Source organism: Triticum urartu, chromosome 4 (genome assembly GCF_003073215.2).
Source record: "Triticum urartu cultivar G1812 chromosome 4, Tu2.1, whole genome shotgun sequence".
NCBI lineage: Eukaryota > Viridiplantae > Streptophyta > Magnoliopsida > Poales > Poaceae > Triticum > Triticum urartu.
This window is the reverse complement of record NC_053025.1, coordinates 20528254-20550293: the sequence shown is the minus strand read 5'-3', so window position 1 is coordinate 20550293 and position 22040 is coordinate 20528254. Positions and strand designations below refer to the sequence as shown.

The 22040-nt window shown below is 50.7% G+C and overlaps 3 protein-coding genes across 3 annotated transcripts; 1 reads left to right on the top strand and 2 right to left on the bottom strand.

The window, feature by feature from the left end:
* The first annotated feature begins 919 nt into the window (after positions 1-919).
* On the top strand, positions 920-4167 carry LOC125550358 (eukaryotic peptide chain release factor subunit 1-3-like). Its single transcript, XM_048713336.1, has 3 exons — positions 920-1076; positions 2325-3751; positions 3832-4167. Exon 2 carries the CDS (start codon positions 2353-2355, stop codon positions 3664-3666), a length of 1314 nt encoding a protein of 437 aa, XP_048569293.1. The 5' UTR covers positions 920-1076; positions 2325-2352; the 3' UTR covers positions 3667-3751; positions 3832-4167.
* A 4197-nt stretch (positions 4168-8364) lies between these two features.
* Positions 8365-12544, bottom strand: LOC125550357 (beta-glucosidase 7-like). The gene is made up of 11 exons (XM_048713335.1): positions 12150-12544; positions 11589-11647; positions 10982-11057; positions 10797-10868; positions 10605-10692; positions 9989-10232; positions 9523-9638; positions 9212-9429; positions 9086-9117; positions 8867-8969; positions 8365-8748 (listed from the first exon to the last, which is right to left on the bottom strand). Exons 1-11 carry the CDS (start codon positions 12415-12417, stop codon positions 8474-8476), a joined length of 1551 nt encoding a protein of 516 aa, XP_048569292.1. The 5' UTR covers positions 12418-12544; the 3' UTR covers positions 8365-8473.
* Positions 12545-15276: 2732 nt separating this feature from the next.
* LOC125550356 (beta-glucosidase 8-like) lies at positions 15277-19195 on the bottom strand. The gene is made up of 11 exons (XM_048713334.1): positions 18851-19195; positions 18657-18715; positions 18214-18289; positions 18071-18142; positions 17896-17983; positions 17230-17473; positions 16721-16836; positions 16414-16631; positions 16282-16313; positions 16059-16161; positions 15277-15932 (listed from the first exon to the last, which is right to left on the bottom strand). The coding sequence occupies exons 1-11, from the start codon at positions 19059-19061 to the stop codon at positions 15481-15483; spliced, it is 1671 nt and encodes a 556-aa protein (XP_048569291.1). The 5' UTR covers positions 19062-19195; the 3' UTR covers positions 15277-15480.
* Positions 19196-22040: the final 2845 nt, after the last annotated feature.

Below are 22040 nucleotides of genomic sequence, written 5' to 3'. Positions count from 1 at the left end.
AGCCCCCCTACACATTTGGGAGAAAGATAGTGTGGATGGAGGGACCCCCAAGATGAAAGAGGAGTTGGAGTAGGGTTTTAGCTTATAAATCCCTAAACGAGAGAGATGAAAGGACTCCTCCCCCAAGAAAAGCTTAGGGTTCCTCTGCCTCCCGACGGTGTCGCCGTCTGTCCGCCTCGTCTCCGATGGCTTTAGGGCCATGGAGGCGCGGTGGATCCCGGCCCTTGCCGGTGGGAGGGCTTTGTTTTTAGACGTTTCTTTGAATTTTGTTAAGGTTTGTGTGATGCTCAGGAAGATGAGTCGGCGACGGCTCCCTGAAGATGGAATAAGGTTCTCCTTGCCTAGCCCTCCATTCCGGTGGTGCGTCTAGCATCATCGGTGGACGTGTGGAGATGTGTCTTCGGCGGATATGGTTGTAGTTCGTCTACGTTCGTGTTTCTTCAGGTTGGATCCCTTCGATCTATGCTACTCTTCATCGACGGCGGTTGCTATTCTGCCGCGATGGTCTTATTATGCGGCCTTAGCATGACAACTTCCTAACTGTCTACTACAACAAGTTTTGTCCGGCTCCGGCGAGGGAGGGGCGATGACGACGGCGCGCCTTCGACTCGCTTCAGTGCTCGCAGTCGTCATTAGATGGTCTACAGATCTAAATTAATTTTTATTAATTCTGGTGTTTGTTGTATTGCCATGATTAAAAATGAATAGACTGGAAGTTTTTCCGAAAAAAAAGAGAGAGAGATGAAAGGAAGAATGGCGACATAATTCGAAGTTACAAAAAGAAAAAACTGAAGTTGCTCTCACCGGTGTCGCCTGATCTAACCCCTCTTCCCGAGCCCGGCCCGGTCCGGCCTGCTACCGTGTTCCTGGCCCTACCCAAAGCTCCAATCCGACCCGACCCAGTGCTCTAAAACCCGTCCTGCAGTGTGCAGTCCATCGCCTCTGTGCTACGCCGTACCTTAGCGTCAACGCCGACGCCCCCCTTCCCACACGTAGCCCCCTCCGCCCGCCGCCGCCGTCGCCGTTCCACCTCGTCGCCTCCACCGCGTCCGCAGTCTCCGTCATCGGCTTTTGAGGTATACCGTCCAGTCATCCACGGTCGGATTACTTGAACCGAAAAACTTTTGACTTAGATTTGGGGCGTGGCGGCGCGCGCCCGGCGCCATGCCGCCTAGAACCCTAGATCCGCCTCCCTGCAGCCGGGTTCGGGCTTAGATTTGGCCAGGCTTCTTTTTTCTGCGTTTTTGCGGCGTTGTTCTTAGCTCTACTATGCTCAGAGATCTGGTCGGATTAGTTGCTTATTAGGGTTTTTGTTTTTTCGTCTTTGCTGCTGCGGATTGGTGGCTCCCGTAATTTTGTGCGCCCCTTTCCCTTGGTATAGGCATGTTCTCATCGGTTTGTGCCTATCGGTCCTATTTTACATTGTTTAAGTATTTTTTCCCCTGGTGCTGGCTAGATTTGATGCTATGTTCGATGAGAAGCACCACTTCTAGATTAAAATTGACTCACAATTGTACAGTTCTATGTCTTAGGGGTGCCAGAGCGGCGTCCGATCCGCCCCGCTTTGTAGTATAAACAGATCACGTTAGCTATAATTTCCTCATCCAAATTTAGCTTAGTTTGCACTATTTCCCTACTTATGCGGGATATGCGGGATGCCCACTTGCATCTATGTTGGAGGCTTGGTCTATCATATTTCCTATTCTTGAGCACACGCTATTCGTTAGTGCTGCGTACTAGTAAGAAGTAGCCTGCAGTTCTAGATCTTCTGGATCTTGAGCTTTTTGGAGGTTTTTCGAAGCCGAACGTTGCATGGCGGTGTGCATGTAACCGCCATGTAGCGTATGTTTAGATTCAATTTTGAGGACCTCGAACGCCACATGCTTTCTGCCTTTTGTAAGGTTATAACATTTCTTGCTTGATATGATACGCAGAGCTCGCTTTGTTTTTTTTGTTTGAAAAGAATCATCACGTGATTCCTGGGCTATTTCCGAATCGGCCGACTCATATATATGGTATTTTTACCGTTGCTGGCATTTTCAATTAAATTGTAGAGCTTAGGTGGTTATCCACTTCGCTACCTGCCATTTTTTTCAGGTAACGTAGATCACGTGTTGGATTTAATTCTTTTAGTGTTTTAAGTAAAGTGACCGTGCAGCTACTGGAATAGGTTGACAGGTTGACATACGTTGTCGTATTGCATTGAATGTCTCGCTCTTTTTCCCATGCAAAATCTAAAATCAATTTTCTTGCAGCTCTTAGACTCCCATCACTTATCAGCACTCTGCTCATTTCTTACACTTGATAGTTTCTGTATTCTGCAGGTGAACTGAGCACCCAACTTTTGTCAAGATGTCTGATAGTCATGAAACCGACAAGAACATTGAGATGTGGAAGATTAAGAAGCTGATCAAGGGACTTGAGTCTGCTAGAGGCAATGGCACAAGCATGATCTCTCTGATTATGCCTCCACGCGATCAAGTCTCGCGTGTGACCAAGATGTTGGGTGATGAATATGGTACTGCTTCAAACATAAAGAGTAGAGTCAATCGTCAATCTGTTTTGGGAGCCATCACCTCAGCTCAGCAGAGGCTGAAGCTGTATAACAGGGTTCCCCCAAATGGATTAGTTCTCTACACTGGAACAATTGTTACTGATGATGGCAAGGAAAAGAAGGTTACAATTGATTTTGAGCCATTCAAGCCCATCAATGCGTCCTTGTACCTTTGTGACAACAAATTCCACACTGAAGCCTTGAGTGAGCTCTTGGAATCCGATGACAAGTTTGGCTTCATCATTATGGATGGTAATGGAACTCTTTTTGGCACACTTAGTGGCAATACTCGTGAAGTGCTTCACAAATTCAGTGTGGATCTCCCCAAGAAGCATGGAAGAGGAGGGCAATCTGCTCTGCGTTTTGCTCGCCTTCGGATGGAGAAGCGTCACAATTATGTTCGGAAAACAGCTGAACTTGCTACTCAGTTCTTCATCAACCCAGCTACCAGCCAGCCTAATGTTGCGGGACTAATATTGGCTGGTTCTGCTGATTTTAAAACAGAACTGAGCCAATCTGACATGTTTGATCAGCGCCTTCAGTGCAAAATACTTAATGTGGTTGATGTTTCTTATGGTGGTGAGAGCGGTTTCAACCAGGCCATTGAGTTATCAGCTGAAATTCTAGCAAATGTGAAGTTCATCCAAGAGAAGAAGTTGATCGGGAAGTACTTTGAAGAGATTAGTCAAGATACTGGGAAGTATGTCTTTGGAGTTGATGACACCCTGAAGGCTCTTGAAATGGGTGCTGTTGAAACTTTGATGGTGTGGGAAAACCTTGATGTCAATCGGTTTGTGCTTAAGCACAGTGCAACTGGAGAAATTATCATAAAGCATCTGAACAAAGAAGGTGAAGCCGACCAGAGCAACTTCCGTGATCAATCTACCAATGCTGAGTTAGAAGTCCAGGAGAAGACCTCACTTTTGGAATGGTTTGCTAATGAATACAAAAAGTTTGGGTGCACCCTTGAGTTTGTTACCAATAAATCTCAAGAGGGCTCACAGTTCTGTAGAGGATTTGGTGGCATTGGCGGTATCCTCCGCTATCAGCTGGACATTCGCTCCTTTGATGATCTTGATGACGACGAGGGTGTCTATGAAGACTCTGATTAGCAACCAATCAATCACATGCCTGATGTGGTCGCGGTTAAATCTGAATTTGATGTGACTATTTGCTCCGGAGCACCTCAAAGAAGCTGTGAGTTTCCTCATATGCAATTAGCCCGTAATTCCCTTGTCATTTGCATGATTTCTGATGCTCTCCTGTTCTATTTTCAGATCCATTGAATGATGGGCGCGGGTCAGCTACATATTATTATGCTTTAGAAGTCTGAGACATACAACCGCAATTCCTCTATTAAAAGACGTCAAGATGTTATCCTAAATCGCAATGATGACTCTGTGTACCGAACCTTGGTTGTTACCTCCTGTTTTGCCCATCTTTTTTCCCAGGAACTCCTGCGTCGCTGTTGTCTGAACTGACTCTGTGTCTATGGTTCAATTTAGCAACTTGTCTGCCCTGATGGTAGAACATGGCAAATGTCTGCCCTGAATTTGAGTTGTTGTAAGCTACTTATTGTTGTTGTCATGCGGGAAAGGTTGAATTGGGATTCATTCAAGTGTGTCTTTTAACTTCCGGTCTGTTACCTCCGTCCCAAATTATTTGTCTTAGATTTATCTAGGTATGGATGTATATCTGTCTGGACAAATCTAAGTCTCGAATGTCTTAGATTTATCTAGGCATGGATGTATATCTGTCTGGACAAATCTAAGTCACCTCATTCGAGACGGAGGGAGTATTTATCATCTGCATCTGCAGTATAAAGAGCACCAAAAGCTTCATCTGCATCTGCAGTACAAAGAGCACCAAAAGCAGCTGACCGGCTGCGTTCGATTTTGCTAAAGCGCATGTCTCCTACCTTTGGAAGCGCTCCTGGAAGGCGCCACATCGCTCTTTTTTCATTCCTTTCGATCTTCACACCGTGGTTCACAGATGCTCCTGCAACGGAGGTGCACGAGTCTCTCCATGGATGACCACGGCGCAGGTTGCAACACCGGCGAGTGGACTTGCTGCAATGGGTCGAAACCAGAGCTGGAACAGCAGTTGGTTTTTGCTGCAAATAAGCAAGTTGAAAAACCACAGTTAGTTTTTCCTACGACCACATCACCTTTTTTGCTACAACCAGCGTCACTATTTGCTACAATCTTCGGCGGTGTAGTTTGGCGGACGGCAGCGACAGATGAATGTAACCGAGAGACCAGAAAACTGCAAACCATGCTATGAAAAAGCTATGACTGACAACAACAAAAGTGACGACCGTCGGACTGATTGTTGCAACCAGCAACGGCGAACTTGTGGACGGGGACGGCAGATGGCTGCAACCTACAAAGGAGCCACAACTGTCGTCCAATTTTGCTACAACTTGCGTCGTGTCGTGCTACCACCGGTGTTGAGTTTTGCTACAACCGGTGTCGACGGTTGGAAAAAAGCTTCAACCGGCGTGAGAAAAAGCTTCAACCTGGTGTGGAGCGGTGATGCTGAGAGCTGCGGCCAGGGGCACGGTGGTGTTGCGACGGACATCCTATGACGGCGGCGGCTAGGTGTTGCATCGACAGAGATGTCGGGCATGCTACAAGACGGCGTCGTTTTGCTACGAGGGGAGGGGGGGGGGGGGGGCGGGGGGGGGGGGGGGGGGGCGTCCTGCTGGAACCGGCGAGGACGTGTGCTGCAAGGGCGACCACTAGTGACGAGGCAAGCGGGCGAGGACGACCGCCGAGCTGGCTGGCATCTCGGAGGATCACGACATAGACGCGGTGGACAGGTGCCATGGCTTTCCTTTCTGTTTTTTGAACGAAGCAGATGGAAGAGAGAGAATATCGTGCGGCTATAACTAGTAACTAGGCAGATTGTACGTGTGCAGTGCGATCGTCTAAAATTTGACCGGTCAACTGGCGCCTATCACTGGCCTAGCAAAAATTACATGAAGGTCGACCAACTAGTGACGACTACAAGTATTGCGTAAAAATGAAGAATGAATCCAAGCAGATCCATTTAAGATTAACATGGATCGAGATCTACTAGAGACACATCTTTACACGTCTTTCAACAACGCTAGACCTTATACAACTTTACCGAAAAAGGCTTTCACCCCTTTTTATATATATAAAAGAATAACCAACTTGCAACGAACGATACAACACTACAATCGCCCAAGGCAAGATACAAAGATGCTAAGAAGCAGGTAACACTCCCATAACAAGTCCAAGTAAACAACAGATATACACTAAGCCTCGCTAGGAAATCGGGGGGGAGGGGGGGGGGCATTCAACTAGGAACAAGCCACCAAGAAGAGACCAAGCCGCACGTCGTCGATCTATGAGCCTCAAGGCGATGCCTTCAAGAAGGATACGCCACCGGAGTGCTGCCACCACCTGATTGATCCAGAGGATCACAATTTTCATCTAGGGCATCTTGGAGGATATGGAGTAACCACGACGAAGCCTTCAAGAGGATGATGACGTCCACGGACGCTGCCTCTGCCGACCCGGGAAAGCCAGGCAGGGTATTCACCCCGGTAAACACACTCCAACTTCGCAAAGGTTGTGGCCAGTCCCGGGGATAGATGTCACATCACAGCCACCGATCGACAAGCACTAACCGCCATGCCGCCCACACGACCATAGAGACTAGCCTGCACTTGAGCCGCGAGCTCCGCTCACGAGCACGCCGCTCCCGCCACCAAGGCCATCACCTTGCATCCCGACGCTCCAGAAACCAACAAAGGAACATACTTGGAACCGTCCGGCAAAACCCAAGCATCAGAAGAGCCGCCGGTGCCCAGACTGCCCCGAACAACTCAATCTGGAGCTCGGAGGCGCTAGGCAGGGGAAATGAGGACAAGAAGATCGGAGCATGTCCGGACCGACGCCCCCTGCGTCCATGGCGGGTAGAGAGACTACCCATCCCTCCTGCAACCTCCCCAAAAGTCACCCCTGACGCCACACCACGGCCTCCAGTCAGCTCCATGCGGGGCAATAGCAACCACCCGTCCACCGGCCTGTCCGCATTCAACCACCAAAGAGGCCCCCAGAGCGCCCATCCACCGAGGGGCCACCACACCACGTCAGCCACCGCCCACCGCAGCAGCCCACCGCGCGCTTCCGCGGCCCACTCCCAGCGCCACGACCACGCCAGGTCATGGCCAGCCCCCGCGCTGCCTGTCGAGGGAGAGCCACCAGATCCAGTTTTGGGCCCCCGCAGCCGCCTCCACCACCGCTAGCACATCCCCGCCGGCCACACCACACAACCCTCCAAGCCGGGGCAGCATCCACTAGGCCGCCGCGCCCCAGAACGATGAGGCCATCCTGGGCCGCCCACCACCTCTCTGAGAGGAGAGGAGGCCTCGCCGCCGCTACCGGTCGGGCTTTGCCCACCAGCGAGCTCCGGCGGCGACGAGGAAAGGGATACTCAACCTTCACGGAGCTGCCTCTGCCGCCTCGCCTCATGAAACAAAAAACACCTAAAACAAAAAAGCAGGATCCCTCCCACCGGCAAGGGCAGGGGTCCACCGCTCCTCCATGGCCTCAGGGCCAACGAAGACGAGGCGGACCAGTGGACCAGCGCCGACGGGGGCAGAGGAACCCTAAGCTATTTTCATGTCAAATTCAAGTGTGTCTGTTCTCCTATTAATCAGTATCTCATTGCATAGTCTACATCACACTGGAATCAGCTGGTGCTCTACATCATCGACATCATACATACAGGAAAAAAGAAACCAGGAAGGTATTCTACAATGGAGGATCGTCATCAGGACGACGTCTTTGGGTTTGCCTTCTCCCACCCGCCGCAGGAGTCGTCGCAGCAGCTCTCCTCGCCGATGACCCGGTTGACGGTCCTGCCGACGCAGCTGGACGAGGCGCAGCCGCCGTCCCTGGCGTTGTCGAAGTCCGGCGCGAAGCCGAGGAACATGGGCGGCTGCGTCTCCATCCCGTGGCTGCTGCCCAGCGTCCCGTACTGCTTCTCCACGCCGCCGTCCTCCCGGAACCGGACCTTGCACCCGCCGCCGTCCTCCCTGCAGAGGAGCACGTCGTGGCCGGGGTTCCAGAAGATGCGCACGCCGTGCGCCCAGCACAGGTTGGCGCCGCGGTAGGAGCAGAGCACCTCGAACACCTCGTCGCCGCGCACCGCCGGGATCGACATGCGCGCCTCCTCCGCGCTGGGGATCTCGGCCCGCTCCGACCAGACCGGCGCGCTCAGGTTGTGCTCGCTGTAGCCGTGGCACAGCAGCTGCACGTTGCCGTCCGCCATGTCCAGCTCCTCGCCCACCTGCTGCTCGTTGGTCACCACGATCAGCAGCTTCGGCGCGGCGCCCGGCAGGAACGGCGACGGCAGGCGGGGGCACCGGTACCGGAGGAAGTAGCTGGTCGCCACCACCGCGGCGATCAAGACGGCGAGGACGACGACCTTCACCGGCCCCGCGGCCATGACGGCGACGACAACGACGACGACGATGCTGCGACGGCGGTGGCGCGCCGGCGGAGCTTAGGACCGTGGAGATGGGGCTGCGCGTACGTGTGCGGTCGAGGCTGGCATGCAAAGTGGCGCGCGCCTCGCTCATGCATGTTTCGCCGTGATCCTTCCTTGGGCTGAGGGAGGCCACAGCGGAGGAAGACAAACTTAGCCAGCGGACAGAGCCGAATGAGCTCGTTTTTTCCTCTAGGAGGCCATGGGCCGCACTGCCTAATTTTGGGGCGTTTGTTCACCTGGCTAAATTTGCCGATCGGCGAAGAACACAAATGCAACACTCAAAATATCATGCCAACTTTTATTTCCATTTGGTAGCAGTCTGAATTATGGTTCCATTCGAACAACAGTAGGCACAAACTCAGAATGATCATGGTGATGATGATGATGACAACATCAGTGTTGCAGAAGGTCTCTGAACCAGTAGGCCGACGCCTTGGGGTGCCGGTCCAGGTTGGGGCTGTTGAAGTCGACGTAGACGATGCCGAACTTGGAGGAGTAGCCGGAGATCCACTCGAAGTTGTCGAGGAGAGACCACGCGAAGTAGCCGAGGACGTTGGCGCCGCCGTCGATGGCCTTCTTCAGCTCGCCGAGGTAGCTCCGGTAGTACCGGACCCTCGTCGCGTCCCGCAAGTACTGGTCGCGGGTGAGGCCCCCCGGCTGATCCATTCCTGGCAACATGATGATAACAAGGTTATGATATGTGCATGACAAGATGAAGGAGAGGCATGATACCGAGCAAAGATGATATAGAGCTTCAAAAAAAAAGATGAAGTATTTATCCAGTACCGTTTTCGGTTATGACAATAGCTGGGTTTCCATACTTCTGGCTGAGGTAGTGCACGCACCCGTACATCCCCGACGGCACGATGTAAAGCCAGTTAGAATTCGCCTGCAAGAGTTCACGCATCGACGAGGATTGATCATGTCAATTTTCAACCCAACGGTGCAAATATGGTCTGAGAAAAAAGAGCTGAAAAAGGTTGCAGCTAAGAGCCTACTACATACCTTTGGTCCAATCGGTTTGCCATTTCTCTCAACTGCAAAAATTTCGGCAATGATTAAAGGGGTGAACCAACAACATTCATCGGAATGCAATGGTGTAAAACCTAGAGCTTAAGACAAGAAACTCACAGGCATAGGTAACCTGCCAATCGGCTGAGTAGCTGGTCGGCGTCTGCTGCGTCAATTTCTGGCCCTTCATCAGGCTAGCCGTGTACTGGTTGATCCCAATGTAGTCTGCTGAGCCCTTGACCAATTTAGCTTCATCGGGAGTGAACCTGGGCAACCTCTCTTTCACAAGGTCTTGCATTATCTGCGGGTAATGCCCGTTTATCAGCGGGTCGACAAACCTGCATCCAATGCAACGTTGATGGTATAAGCATCGGTATATATTTTGTTTATCTATCTGAAATGCTTTGTCAGAGGATGCTAGTATGGCTTACCAGCCAACATGGAAGTCCCTGGCTCTTTGAGCCGCTGCTTGGTCTTCAGTTGAGTTGGTAAGAGCCTCGTACCAGTTGAAGTCCAGAACTATTCCAACCTTCCCCTTCTGAGCTGCCTGCATTTTTTTAAATTTTTATTCAGATACTATTCTACCATCAGTTTATACAGAATGGTGTTCAGTTCACCACAAATCATACATATCTGATATTTCAAGATTTTTATCACTTGCATGCCCAATGGATTTGGGAAATAATACTAATACATTTGTGGATATATACACAATAATAGAAATAGACCATGATTTTTTGGCCGGAAAAATAAAATAAATCATGTTGGGCGGGCATTGTTGCACAATTAATGCAGATTGACCCTGCCTGTCACACTTGATTTTGTAAGAAAAAATAATTCAAACTACACTCCTGAAGGCTGAGCCTAGTACAATTTAAGGTTCAAGTAGAAAAATACCTGATACTTAGTCCGGTATCTTGCAACTGCATAACCATGTGCTAAGAGAAAATTGTGAGCAACGATGTAAGGCTCTGTTGCTGAGTTGCCACCGGCAGCGCATTTGCTGCACCTCTGAGGAGGATTCGACCCTACATCGTAACCAAGAAGCGCAACAATCCTTGGTTCGTTGAATGTAAACCAGTGCTTTACACGATCGCCGAAGGTCTTAAAACAAAAGTCAGCGTAGTCTGCAAATAGTCCCCTACAGAACAAATATTATGAAGATAGTCATGCACTGCTCATTGTTCAACCTTTCATATCAGAGGTACATACGAGATATAGCATGCTGTATTTACCTAGATAAACATATAGTGCTTATATGTTGTGCATTTTACTTTCGGGTAAACATACAAAAACTTCCACATGCATAATCTTCATGCTCAATACGCAAAGTCACTTTAGACAATTATTACTGTACACAGAGTCACAGAGTAACTGGTAATTTGTCTAAACCATTTTAGCTTTCTCAGTATATATGCTAGTTTCTAATTCCAAACTACAAGTACTCCAAAGTGAGAAGGTAAATGTAACACATGAGTACATAGAAAGATACTAGAATATTAGTTTGACTTACACTGTCTTAGCATTTAACCAGCCTCCATACTTCTTCTCAAGTGCAAGAGGGAGATCGTAGTGGTAAAGATTGATATAAGGAGTAATGCCTGCTTAGTTTCCATGTAAACATTCAGATAGCATTCAGGTTCCCATGTTAGTTTCACAGGTTGAAATACATGCTTAGTTGCGCGCAAAAAGGGAAATACTATACCTTTCTGAAGAAGGTAGTTTATCAGATTATTGTAATACGCGACGCCTTCTTGGTTAACTTTTCCGTCACCATCTGGGTAAGTCAAAGATGCATAAGGGTGCTAACTCTTGTGTTTCATTCAGAATAATATTGGAGTTATGTATTAGCATTTAGCATGCTACGGTTCCAGCCAAATTCAGAATTACCTGGGAAGATTCTGGACCATGAGATAGAAAACCGGTAGGCATCGAAGTTTAATCCTTTCATGAGATTAACATCTTCCTGTGCCAACATAAAAGAACATATCATAAGGCCCTGGGAGTTCTTTCTCTGACAGTTGTAGTGTGAATGTTAACAATTAGTACTGCACTGGGATATGTCAACCAGCTCAACTTTTGTGAACTGTGATATATGCAGCTGTAATTTTGTAGTGTTTACAATTAGTACTGCGCCGGGAGATGTCAATCGGCTCAATTTTTGTGAAATGTTATCTCTGCAGTGTAATTTTGAATGGGTACAGGTATTTCACTTGGAGAAAGCTTGGTCAGCCATCACTTGACTGACCAAATGAAGATGGACATTGCCACCAATTAGCTTCTATTGACAAACAAAATATGGTACTACTCCGTCCCATAATTTTTTTGACATAATGGGACGGAGGGAGTATCTACGTCTTGCACGGTGTTATAAAGGTCCCAGAGGAGCAGCAGTAAAAGGAATAGAGATTTCAACTAATTTCTGACATGGAGGTCATTATGATTTCTAACACTAAAAGATGCGCCTCTGTTTGCTTCGGATGTGGCAGTACAGTACCTTGTAGCGATGGTACTGATCCGTAGTAACGTCTGCATTTTGATTGCCCGCAATGTTGCCTGCTCGTTGCAACACAAACAAGAAAAATGTTAGTGTGGATGGATGAGAGGTCGAAGAAGAATGCACTTCGGATCTAAGTTTAAATTCTAGCAGCACGTTGAGTGTTTACTCACCTATCTACGCACAAGCAAAAGATGCATAGGTCTTTATATATACAATCATCAAACAATGAGCAGTACTATCGATCAAGACAGAATTAATCGTTCTCCAGCATTCGTACTCGGTACTACTGTAGTACTCCCTCCGTTTGTTTTTATAAGACGTTCAGACTGAACGTCTTATAAAAACAAACAGAGGCACCCCTTTTTGTTCATTTTAATGACAAGTATTTTCGGACGGAGGAAGTAGTACATAATAAGTGATTTTTTTGTCCTTGGCATATGTTCGAATCGGAACTAGTGCTGAGCAGCTCACAGGCGTTAAGGAAAAATGAAGCAGCTCACTGGCCACTGGTAAGGCGCTGGTGCTAAGCAAGAGACAGAGGAGACGGGCGAATCTCACCTGGGACGTGGGCGAACGCGTCCCAGATGGAAGGCCCGCGGCCGCCGCCGGCGGCCATGCCCTCCACCTGGTACGCCGACGTGGCCGTCCCGAAGACGAAGCCCTTGGGGAAGGACGCCCGGCTCAGGCCGCCCAGCCAGTTGGGCCGGCGCGGCGACGCCCCCGCGGCCGCGGCTCCCACTCCATGGCACGCCGCCACCAGCGCCAGCGCCAGCAGCAGCAGCAGCAGCACGCGGCTCGCCGACCTCGCGGCCATCTCCCCCGCCATGGCACGAGACGCAGAGCCCCTTCAGTTCGCACCCACCCACTGGCCTGCGACTGGCAGCTCGCTGCTCGCTAGTGATGCCAGAGCAGCGGCACGCTCTTCAAGTAGTGTTTGTGGGCGCGTCCTGCCTAATAATTGCCGGCGCGGTGGGGCGGGGCGGGGCGGAGGGCATCTTTTCTGGCGGTGCGCGCGTGGTCGAGGCTGGCGGCACGGGCGTGCTGGAGTAGTCCACGCCGGTGATAACGCCGCGTGGGTCACGGTGTCCCAGGACCAGGCGACGGACGGTCTACGGGGGGAAGGATGGAGGCGGTGACGAGGCGTGGCCGGCCGGAATGATTAATGGTGGCCAGTTCACGCCTGTCGGGGAGCGTCACGTGGCGGGGCCTTCCTCCGGCCGGGGATCGGCCATGTGACGCGGCATGTGGGAGTGTGGAGGATGGTTCCGTCCTGGCGCGGATGGCGGAGGTGCGAGCCCCGAGCCAGGCGGCGGCGAACATGTCGCGGTCCGTGCGCGCGTGCGTTCGGTGTCCACCGCCGTGCACGGGAAACCTCGGAGCTGGACTGGGGCTCTGAGCTGCACGGCTGCACCGGCGCCGGTCGGTGCTGCCTACACTAGGCAGGCGCCAGGTAGGTTGGTACAGATCGGACACATGCTGCGGGTGAAACCTTGCACATGGTCACGGGAGCACAGGTAAAGAGCAAGTCCATCGCGCCGACGCAAAACTGTCAGCGCGTAATTTGTTTGGCTTGAAACGGATACAAATCGGTGCCCCACTCAAATGGACAAGCGTCCTATTTTTTGTCCGCGCGTGACCTATTTCAGGCCCAGATTTGAGCCAGTTTTACGTCGGCGTGGACACGGAGCGGATGCGCGACGCCCATCCTGGTCCTGCCCCTGGCCCGCCAGTCGGTGGCACAACGTCCAACGGCCAACACACCTGGCCACCCCCGCCCCTCGCCGCTGTCCCTAGTTCCGGCCGGTTGGACGCTGCCCAGGCCACCGTCCGGACCCATAAACCTTCCCTGGCAGCATGCCGCACTCGACGACCGCTCTTGCCGGCGTTGGCGGACTGTTTTCGCCACCGTCGTAGCACCCCCACGACCACGCCACCCCCCTCGCCTTCGCCGTCGGCAATGACCCAAGCTCGGCGTCCTCGCTCGCCGGTCGCCGCCACGGTCGCTTCCACGCCGATAGGCTTGCCGCCTGGTCTTGGAAAAACGTGGGGCTCTTCACCAGCCGGCTTCTACCTCCATGCCTCAGAGGTGTGACCTGGGGCTCTGAGATGCACCAGCACCAGTCGGTGATGCGTACACTAGGCAGGTTGGCCACCGCTTCCCCCTTCCTTCTCATCCCTCACCGTCATTAGGGGGCGAAGCCTGGTCAACATTGACAACACTGGCGCCTATTCGTCCCCCGCTCGATGGGGTTGACGTGGGAGGGGTGGATGTGATGGTTGACCGTCAGGGTTGACGCGGGACGGGCGGATGCATGCGGATGTGATGGCGGTGTGCGCTTGGCGTGGATGCGGCGGTGGATCGATTTGTTCCTCTATGAGGCAAGGGCTGTGGGCGGCCGTCTCTGTCGTGGCAGTTGGCTGGTGGAGGTGGGCGGTAGCCCACCTCTGCTTACGTTGTTGGATCGGAGGACGATGGCGGATCTTTTTGGACTGCTGCTCGTGGATCAACGTGTGGCCTCGATGGCTGGCCGGTGTGGCAGGGGCCTTCCCGAACTTATTAGTCGATTTAGAGCATCTCCAACAGCCGCGCTACGCGCCACGCGCTAGAAACTACTTTGTCGCGCGCCTTTCGCCTGGTTTTGCGCGGCCGACAGCGCTGGCTCCAACAACCGTGCCAAAATGCAGCGCGCGCGCCGCTCCAGCAGCCGTGCTAAAATGCAGCATGCGCTATCGCATGCACATAGAAAAAAATCCTTGTGCCTTTTCCAATAGATATTTTACATTCATAGATAAACGATACATAGATATTTTACATAGTTCCAAAGCATAGACAGATAACTACGGTGCAACGGCATAAAAAAAACTACTAGATTGTGCGCATGTACAACTTCTTAAATGCCATTGGATCTGAGATCCAACGACTTCCAGAAGCCCATATCATGGTATCACCTAAGGGCCGGTAGCACCATATATTTTCCCCTATGCAGAATGCTTGCCAATCAATGCATGAAATCGATTAGTTTCTAAACAATTAAATAAAAGAAGTTTAGCTAAAAAAACTGAACACATATGCACTGAAAAGATTAGTTGTTAAGCCTTTTAACGCACTTAGCATCTCACCAAACACTGAAAGAAGTCTTATAGGTCAATACTGAGGTGGCATATCAACTAAAGAAAAAGAGAGGCAAGTAATATGTTAATGAAGAGATGACTTTTAACACGTCCCTACGCGGTCTTATTCTCAGATCTGACATAACTTCTCTCCCTAGTTTCCTCTCGTTCCCTTCTCTCTACAACGAGGACACAATGTTTGACATGCAAACATGATCCAATTTGCTCTGTGTGATGGGAGCTTCAACTCTTCTTTTTTCCCTTTTCTTTTTTTGCCAAAACGACCTGGGTCGATTATAAAAGTTCATCAGAAGTACAAAAGCTTCAACTCCTCTTTGAATCTCCGTTTGCATCCACATACATAGGGTTGGTTCTCTTCCATTAAAGATTGCATCGATTGGCAGTGGTGCCAATACTACCAACTCTACGAACAAGGGCACATTTTGGTACCTTGCTCCAAGGAGGACGACTTTACTGGTGCTGGTGAGGGAGCTGTCTAATTTCTCAATTGGAACAAGTGAGTAACCATGATGAGGTTGTTGGTGCGGTGAGCTTTTACATTAGTGGCAGATCATCACCAAAGTGGCAGCCGCGGCTCAATTTCAATCCGTGTAAACCCACAGATCTGGGTGCACGCAAACAATAGTGTGAAACTGCGCAAGGTTGTTCCAATACACTCTACGCTGCAGCACATTTTCACAGACAATATGCTGCTGGCGTCCACTGCTTATCAAGTACTGCTAGCTAGCTGCCACAGCAAGAGAAAATAAACTCACCACTAGAAGGAGAGCATGAAGATGGAGGGAAGAAGCAGATACAAGCAAACCAGCAGGGAGAGCAGAACCCGGGGGCTGCTCGAGGTGGCCGAACCACCAGCTGCTGCCATGTTGCTGCCTGACACGCCGGAGCCAGCCTGAGTGCCGCCGGAAGTAACCGTGCCGTCTTTCGAGGAGCCGGGCCCCGACGCCTGCAGCATCTTCTTGAACCAGTAGGCCGAGTCCTTGGGGTACCGCTTGAGGGTGGTGAAGTCGACGTACACGATGCCGAACTTGGAGGTGTAGCCCGACAGCCACTCGAAGTTGTCGAGGAGCGACCACGCAAAGTAGCCGACCACGTTCGCGCCGTCGTCGATCGCCTTCTTCAGCTCCGCGAGGTACGTCTTGTAGAACTCGACCCTGGAGGCGTCGTGCAGGAACTCCTCGCGGGTCAGGTTCGCGGGTTGGTCCATTCCTGGCACCATATCATATCACCGTGATTCGTATTATATATGTATATATTTGTTTTGATGGACATTGTTGCATGTAGAGTTTGTTTTTTCAAGTTGTCAAAGGAGGATAAGGCCGTTTTTTCAAATACCGTTTTCGGATATGATGATCGTCGGGTTGTTGTACTTCTCCCTTATGTAGTTCACACATCCGTACATGCCCGTCGGCACGATGTAAAGCCAATTGGAGTTCGCCTGCACACAAATTGACACACCACCAGATACTCGCTTGTTAGTTTTCGCACTTGTCAAATCTTGTAACGCTGGCAGAAGAAACTGCAATGTGATGTTGCAGGAGGAAATGGCTATACATACCTTCTGTCCAATCGGTACGCCATTTCGCTGAACTGCATGTGTAAAGGAGAGGGTGAGAAGTGATGTATCTTGAGTAACTGCATTGATTTATATTTATAAAACCTGAATCATACATATAAGTTGACGACTCACATATATATTGAACATGCCAGTCTGATGAGTAGCTTGTTGGTGGTTGCTGGGGCGTTGGTTGGTCCGCCATGTAGGTCGCTGTGTACTGATTTATCCCAATATAATCTACAGAGCCCTTGACTAACTTGGATTGTTCAGGTGTGAAACTAGGTAACCTCTCTTTTACAATATCTTGCATGGTCTTCGGGTATTGACCATTCAGTAGTGGATCAAGAAACCTGAATTTCCGGTATAATTTTTTTCAATAAAGGGCAATTGCATCAAATGAAAACCTGAAGTTTGTGACGAATTACTGCCATGGTCTTACCAACCAACATGGAAGTCCCTAGCCCTTTGAGCTGCTGCTTGGTCGGCGGGTGAGTTGGTAGCAGCTTCATACCAGTTGAAGTCCAGAACTATCCCAACTTTGCCTTTCTGACTTGCCTAAATTATGTCTGAAGTCAGATGACAGGATCGTACACAGCAATACAAATACATATGTGACATAGTTGCCTCAATACTTACTTTTCCGCTACAAATGCACATGACACTTATAGTCACATATTAGAAGCACATTATTTTAGTAGACAAAAATGCTTTCCCTACCATATACAAACCATATGGCAAAGCAAAAGAATTTCAAACTTGCAGCCGAATATCCTTCTTTGAAAAAAAAACGTTAATAAGAAACTTTAGCCACTTGGCATAGCATGGATTATTTTTTGCAAGATACTGAATTTAATTACATTCAGAACTAATTCCAGAAAGCAACCAAAACTTTATGCTGACAAATTAGGCTAATTATTGTGTACATATACAAACTACCATGTTACTAACCTGGTACTTGTTGCGGTATCTCGCAACTGCGGTAGCATGAGATAAGAGAATGTTATGAACAACAGTGTAAGGCTCTGTTGCTGAGTTCCCACCGGCAGCGCATTTGGTGCACCTGTTAGGGGGATTCGTTCCAGTATCAAAGCCAAGTGCTGCCACTATCCTTGGCTCATTGAATGTGAACCAGTTCTTAATTCGATCACCATAAGTCTTGAAACAAAATTCAGCATAGTCCGCAAATATGTTCCTACAGAAAAAGGACGGAGAAATGTTTTAATGCTCCTTGACCCATGTAAAAACTGTCATAAGCATAGAAGTTGCATTCTTATATGTACCAACAATTATACACAGAAATTACATATTATGTTGGTATGTTCACACTGGAAAGTGAAAACTCAGTCATGGTCAAGAATTGTGGTTGTTAAGCTTCTTTTCTTTCTGCTCTTATATAATCTTGGAAGAAAACACCTTTCTTTAATATACAAGTAATGCAGCTCTCCTGCATATCCTGTATTATAAACAATCAAGTCTAGACTAAATACGTTTAAAATGTTGGCAAAGTCCAATATCTACCTTATCAATGTGTAAATTACTCCAAAATGGCAAGGCAATACCAATAGACAGGTGCGTGTGCGTGAAAAGGGACAAGTAATATTTAGTGTGACTTACGCGATCTTTGGGCTTAAAAAGCCATCATACTTCTTCTGAAGCGCAAGAGGGATATCATAGTGGTTGAGATTGACATAAGGGGTGAGCCCTGCTCAGTTTTGACATAAGGAGTGAGCCCTGTTCACATAAACACTTGAAGAATTGAACTACTCCATTTGATATTTTGATGCCGTACCTTGCTTAAGGATGTAGTCTATCAGATTGTTGTAATACGTTACACCTTCTTTGTTGACCTTCCCCTCCCCATCTGAATCAAACCAAAATGCATCAGAGAAACAGCTGGAGTAGATGATACAGCAAGAGTCAGATTTGATGTACCTGGGAAGATCCTGGACCATGAGATTGAAAACCGATACGCGTCGAAATTCAGGCTTTTCAGGAGATCAACATCCTCCTGCAGTGGCATAAAAGGGCAACGAATATCAGTCTGGCAGAATCCCTTTTTTTAACTCAGCAGATTTATTTTTACAACAGATTGTTGCGACTCCCAAAATTGTAGTCAAAATGGACTTAGTGCACATCAACGCAAGCATCTGTTTTCAGAATTCAGATTACAGTCCACTTGGAAAGTTGCAATTTTCTTTAAAAATACCCCATGCTTGATTATGCTTGAAGGTAATAGTGGAGACAACTAGTACAACCCGAAAGATTAAACACCGAATTTTATCTACATGTAAGCATGCACAAGTAGATGGGATTTTCTTTTTGAACCGATAGATAAAATACTCAGAGGGAGAGGAGTGAGCATTTCTCAGTCCTACCTTGTAGCGATGGTACTCATCCGTGGCGACATCTGCATTCGCGTTCTCGGCAATGTTCCCTGTCGGCGGCAGGCGGCACAGAGCAGGCCGATGTTAGATTCCTCGAAGAAGCCAATCAGTAATAACATGATAACGCGGGATCTAGCTAGCATAGCAGCCAGAGGAGCAGAGGAGGAGGTCGTGGCGATGCGTACCGGGGGTGTGGACGAAGGGGTCCCAGATGGAGGGCCCGCGGCCGCCGGCGGTGGCCGCGCCCTCGACCTGGAAGGCCGAGGTGGCCGTCCCGAAGACGAAGCCCTTGGGGAACGACGCGCGGCTCAGCCCGCCCGTGTCCGTCGCGGCGCGCGCGCATCCGAGCAGCGCGGCGGCGGCCAGCAGCAGCAGCCGCGGCGGCGGCGCCATCATCTGAGCTACTAGGCCGCTGGTACCGAGCGAGCAGCTCTCAGTCTCACTCTCGCTCGCCGGTGGGAGTGGGCAGTGGGCCGTGAAAAGAAAGTGAGCAGCGCTTTCTGTCCTGACCGTCGTGGCGCATGTGACGCCGCGGCCCTATTTTTTGGCCGGTGGTCTGGTCGGACCACCGGGGTCCGTGGGTGGTGCTACAGTACAAACCTGGTGAGAGCGAGCGGCTCAGTCTCACTCGCCCACTGTCGTACGTAGCGACAGTGGGCGCTTTTCAGGCCGTGGTGCTGTGATCCAAATTTTCCGCCGGTGGTCCGGCGGGCCAGCCGATCGGGTATTCGATCCGGGTTGGATCGGACTGGATTGGAACGAGGATGTGTACGCACGCCGATGGTGATGCGATCTCTGGCTCGCCGTCGGCGGTCCCGTCCGTCGGCACGCTAGCTGCGCAGCACTCAGCAGGCAGGCTGGAGCGGTACAAATTGGCGGGCCATGCTTCCCGAATCGCGACGGCGCGCTGTATCATAAGGCATCTCCAGCCGCGCCTCATAAAGACCTCCACAGACGATTTTTTCGCGTCGACATTAAAAAAACGGTCCAGTCGCGTCCCCAGAAGCCCGATTTTCGCCGGCCTGGGCCGAAAACAGCGCCGGTGGACTTAGGCCGAACCCGACGCGCTGGGGGGTGCCCGGGAGCGCCGGGGCGAACTGTTTTGGCGCGAAACAGCCGCGGGCCCGCCGCGTCAGCGACACGGCGCCTCGTCTTCCCCCAACGGCCTCGATTCCCGCGGGGAATCAATGCCAAGGCTGCCGCCGGTCAGCCTTTCCATTGATTCCTCACGGGCGGCGCGTCACGAGACGGCGCGCCGACGCCTCCCCTCCCTCGCACGCGTACACACGGGTGCGGCGCAGCTATATAGCCGGTGGCCTGCACTCGCCTGTGCCCACACCAGCCCCGCCCGTCGCTGCCGCCCAGCTCCTCCCTCTCCCTACCTCTCCCGAGCGTCGCCGCCCAGCCCCTCCCTCTATCTATCTACCTCTCCCGAGCCCGTCGCCATGGCGGAACGCTACCCCGGAGACGAGGCGGCGGCCAACGGCTTCGGCCGCCGTTCGCTCCGCGAACAGGAGTCCTGGCTCCTATTCCAGGCGAACATCTCGGCGCCGCCGAACATGCGCGTCGGGCCGACAGGGTGGAGGCTCAGCGCCGGGGGAGTGCCCATTCCCCCGTTGCCCGACGCCGTGGCGAAGCCGACGTACTTCGCCGAGGAAGTCGAGGTCGTGCGCGCCTCCCTCACCGACGCCCAACTCTCCCTCCCCCAGTACGCCGCCGACAACCACGCGTGAAAAGGCAATTCCCAACTTTATGTTTTGGATGATGATGACAACCCTTGGTGGTCTAAACGTGTGCTTTATGTTTCAGGTTCTTGATGCTTAGGCTTACATCGGATTGCTATTACCTCTCAAAGGAAAAGATCGAAGACGTGTCCTCTACGGTTTTATTTTCTTTGGTCGTAGAGTACCCGTACTATCAAGAGGGAATCCTCATTAGGAAGCTCTGGGGGAATCAGTTCACGTACACTTTTCTCACCCTCTCTTTGCCTTCCTCAGGTGTGTGTGTGAGAGAGAGTTTTTCCTTGCCTCTTCCCCTCTTTTCTTTTCTGCTCACTTTTTCTGCCCAGCGGTTGTACCGCTCTCTGGAGCGGTTGTACCGCTGGGTCTTGTCGCTCACCAGCTGTGCTCGAGCGGTTGTACCGCTGCCTCCGGGCGGTGGTACCGCCACCATGCTCTGCAACAGCTGGGGCGGTGGTTCCGTCCATGCACCGCTCAAGTACCGCTCTCGCTTCTGGTTTGATGCGGTTCTTGGACGGTAGTGGCCCGGTTGGTCTGGTAGTTCCACGATGACCGGTACCATCGGTGGTCCGAGCGGTTCTTCCGCTCAGGACTTAGCCACCCAAGAGCTCAAGGCCATACGGTTGTTCCGGCCAGGCACCGCCCAAGTACCGGTCAAACTCCTGTTTTGATGCGGTGATTGTGCGGTGGCCAGGCGGTTAGTTCGGTTATTTTTTTAGCCGGTACTACCGCCCCCTTGGTCCGGTTGTACCGCTTGGTAGGGTTCTACAGATACACCGTGAGTCCCGGTTGTACCGGGACGAGGACCGGTTGTACCGTTACAGTGCTAAATTCGCAGTAACGGTTGGAAATTGAGGGTGACTATATAAGGGAGCTTCTCCCACCTACCTCTTCCACCTTTGACCTCTCTCACTCCAACATTGATGCCCTTCAAGCTCTCTTGCCTGATCTCTCTCTCTAGCCACTCAAACTTGTTGATTTGCTAGGGATTGAAGGAGGAGACCTAGATCTACACTTCCACCAAAGGATATTTGGTTCCCCCATACTTTCTTGTGTGGATTTTGGTACTCTTGGGTGTTTGAGCACCCTAGACGTTGAGGTCACCTCGGAGCCATATTCCATTGTGGTGAAGCTTCGTGGTTTTGTTGGGAGCCTCCAATTAAGTTGTGGAGAGAGCCCCAACCTTGTTTGTAAAGGTTCGGTAGCCGCCTTCAAGGGCACCAATAGTGGAATCACGGCATCTCGCATTGTGTGAGGGCGTGAGGAGAATACGGTGGCTCTAGTGGCTTCTTGGAGAGCATTGTGCCTCCACACCGCTCCAACGGAGACGTACTTCCTCTCAAAGGGAAGGAACTTCGGCAACACATCCTCGTCTCCACCGTCTCCACTTTTGGTTATCTCGTGCCTTTATTTAAGAAAGCTTACTTGTTTCATATCTCTTGCTTGCTTGTGTACCTATCCTCGTTGCATCATATAGGTTGCTCACCTAGTTGCATTTCTAGACAACCTATTTTGATGCAAAGTTTAACTTGTTAAAGAAAAGCTAAAAATTGTTAGTTGCCTATTCACCCCCCTCTAGTCAACCATATCGATCCTTTCAATTGGTATCAGAGCCTCGTCTCTTTATTGAGGACTT

Coding starts and splice junctions, on each gene's coding strand:
- LOC125550358 (XM_048713336.1), top strand. CDS start 2,353: ATGTCTGATAGTCATGAAACCGACAAGAACATTGAGATGTGGAAGATT.
- LOC125550357 (XM_048713335.1), bottom strand. CDS start 12,417: ATGGCGGGGGAGATGGCCGCGAGGTCGGCGAGCCGCGTGCTGCTGCTG. Junction 11,648..12,149: donor CGCGTTCGCCCACGTCCCAG/GTGAGATTCGCC, acceptor TGCAACGAGCAG/GCAACATTGCGGGCAATCAA. Junction 10,693..10,796: donor AAACTACCTTCTTCAGAAAG/GTATAGTATTTC, acceptor GAAACTAAGCAG/GCATTACTCCTTATATCAAT.
- LOC125550356 (XM_048713334.1), bottom strand. CDS start 19,061: ATGATGGCGCCGCCGCCGCGGCTGCTGCTGCTGGCCGCCGCCGCGCTG. Junction 18,290..18,656: donor ATGAGTACCATCGCTACAAG/GTAGGACTGAGA, acceptor ATGCCACTGCAG/GAGGATGTTGATCTCCTGAA. Junction 16,632..16,720: donor AGGGACTTCCATGTTGGTTG/GTAAGACCATGG, acceptor CCGGAAATTCAG/GTTTCTTGATCCACTACTGA.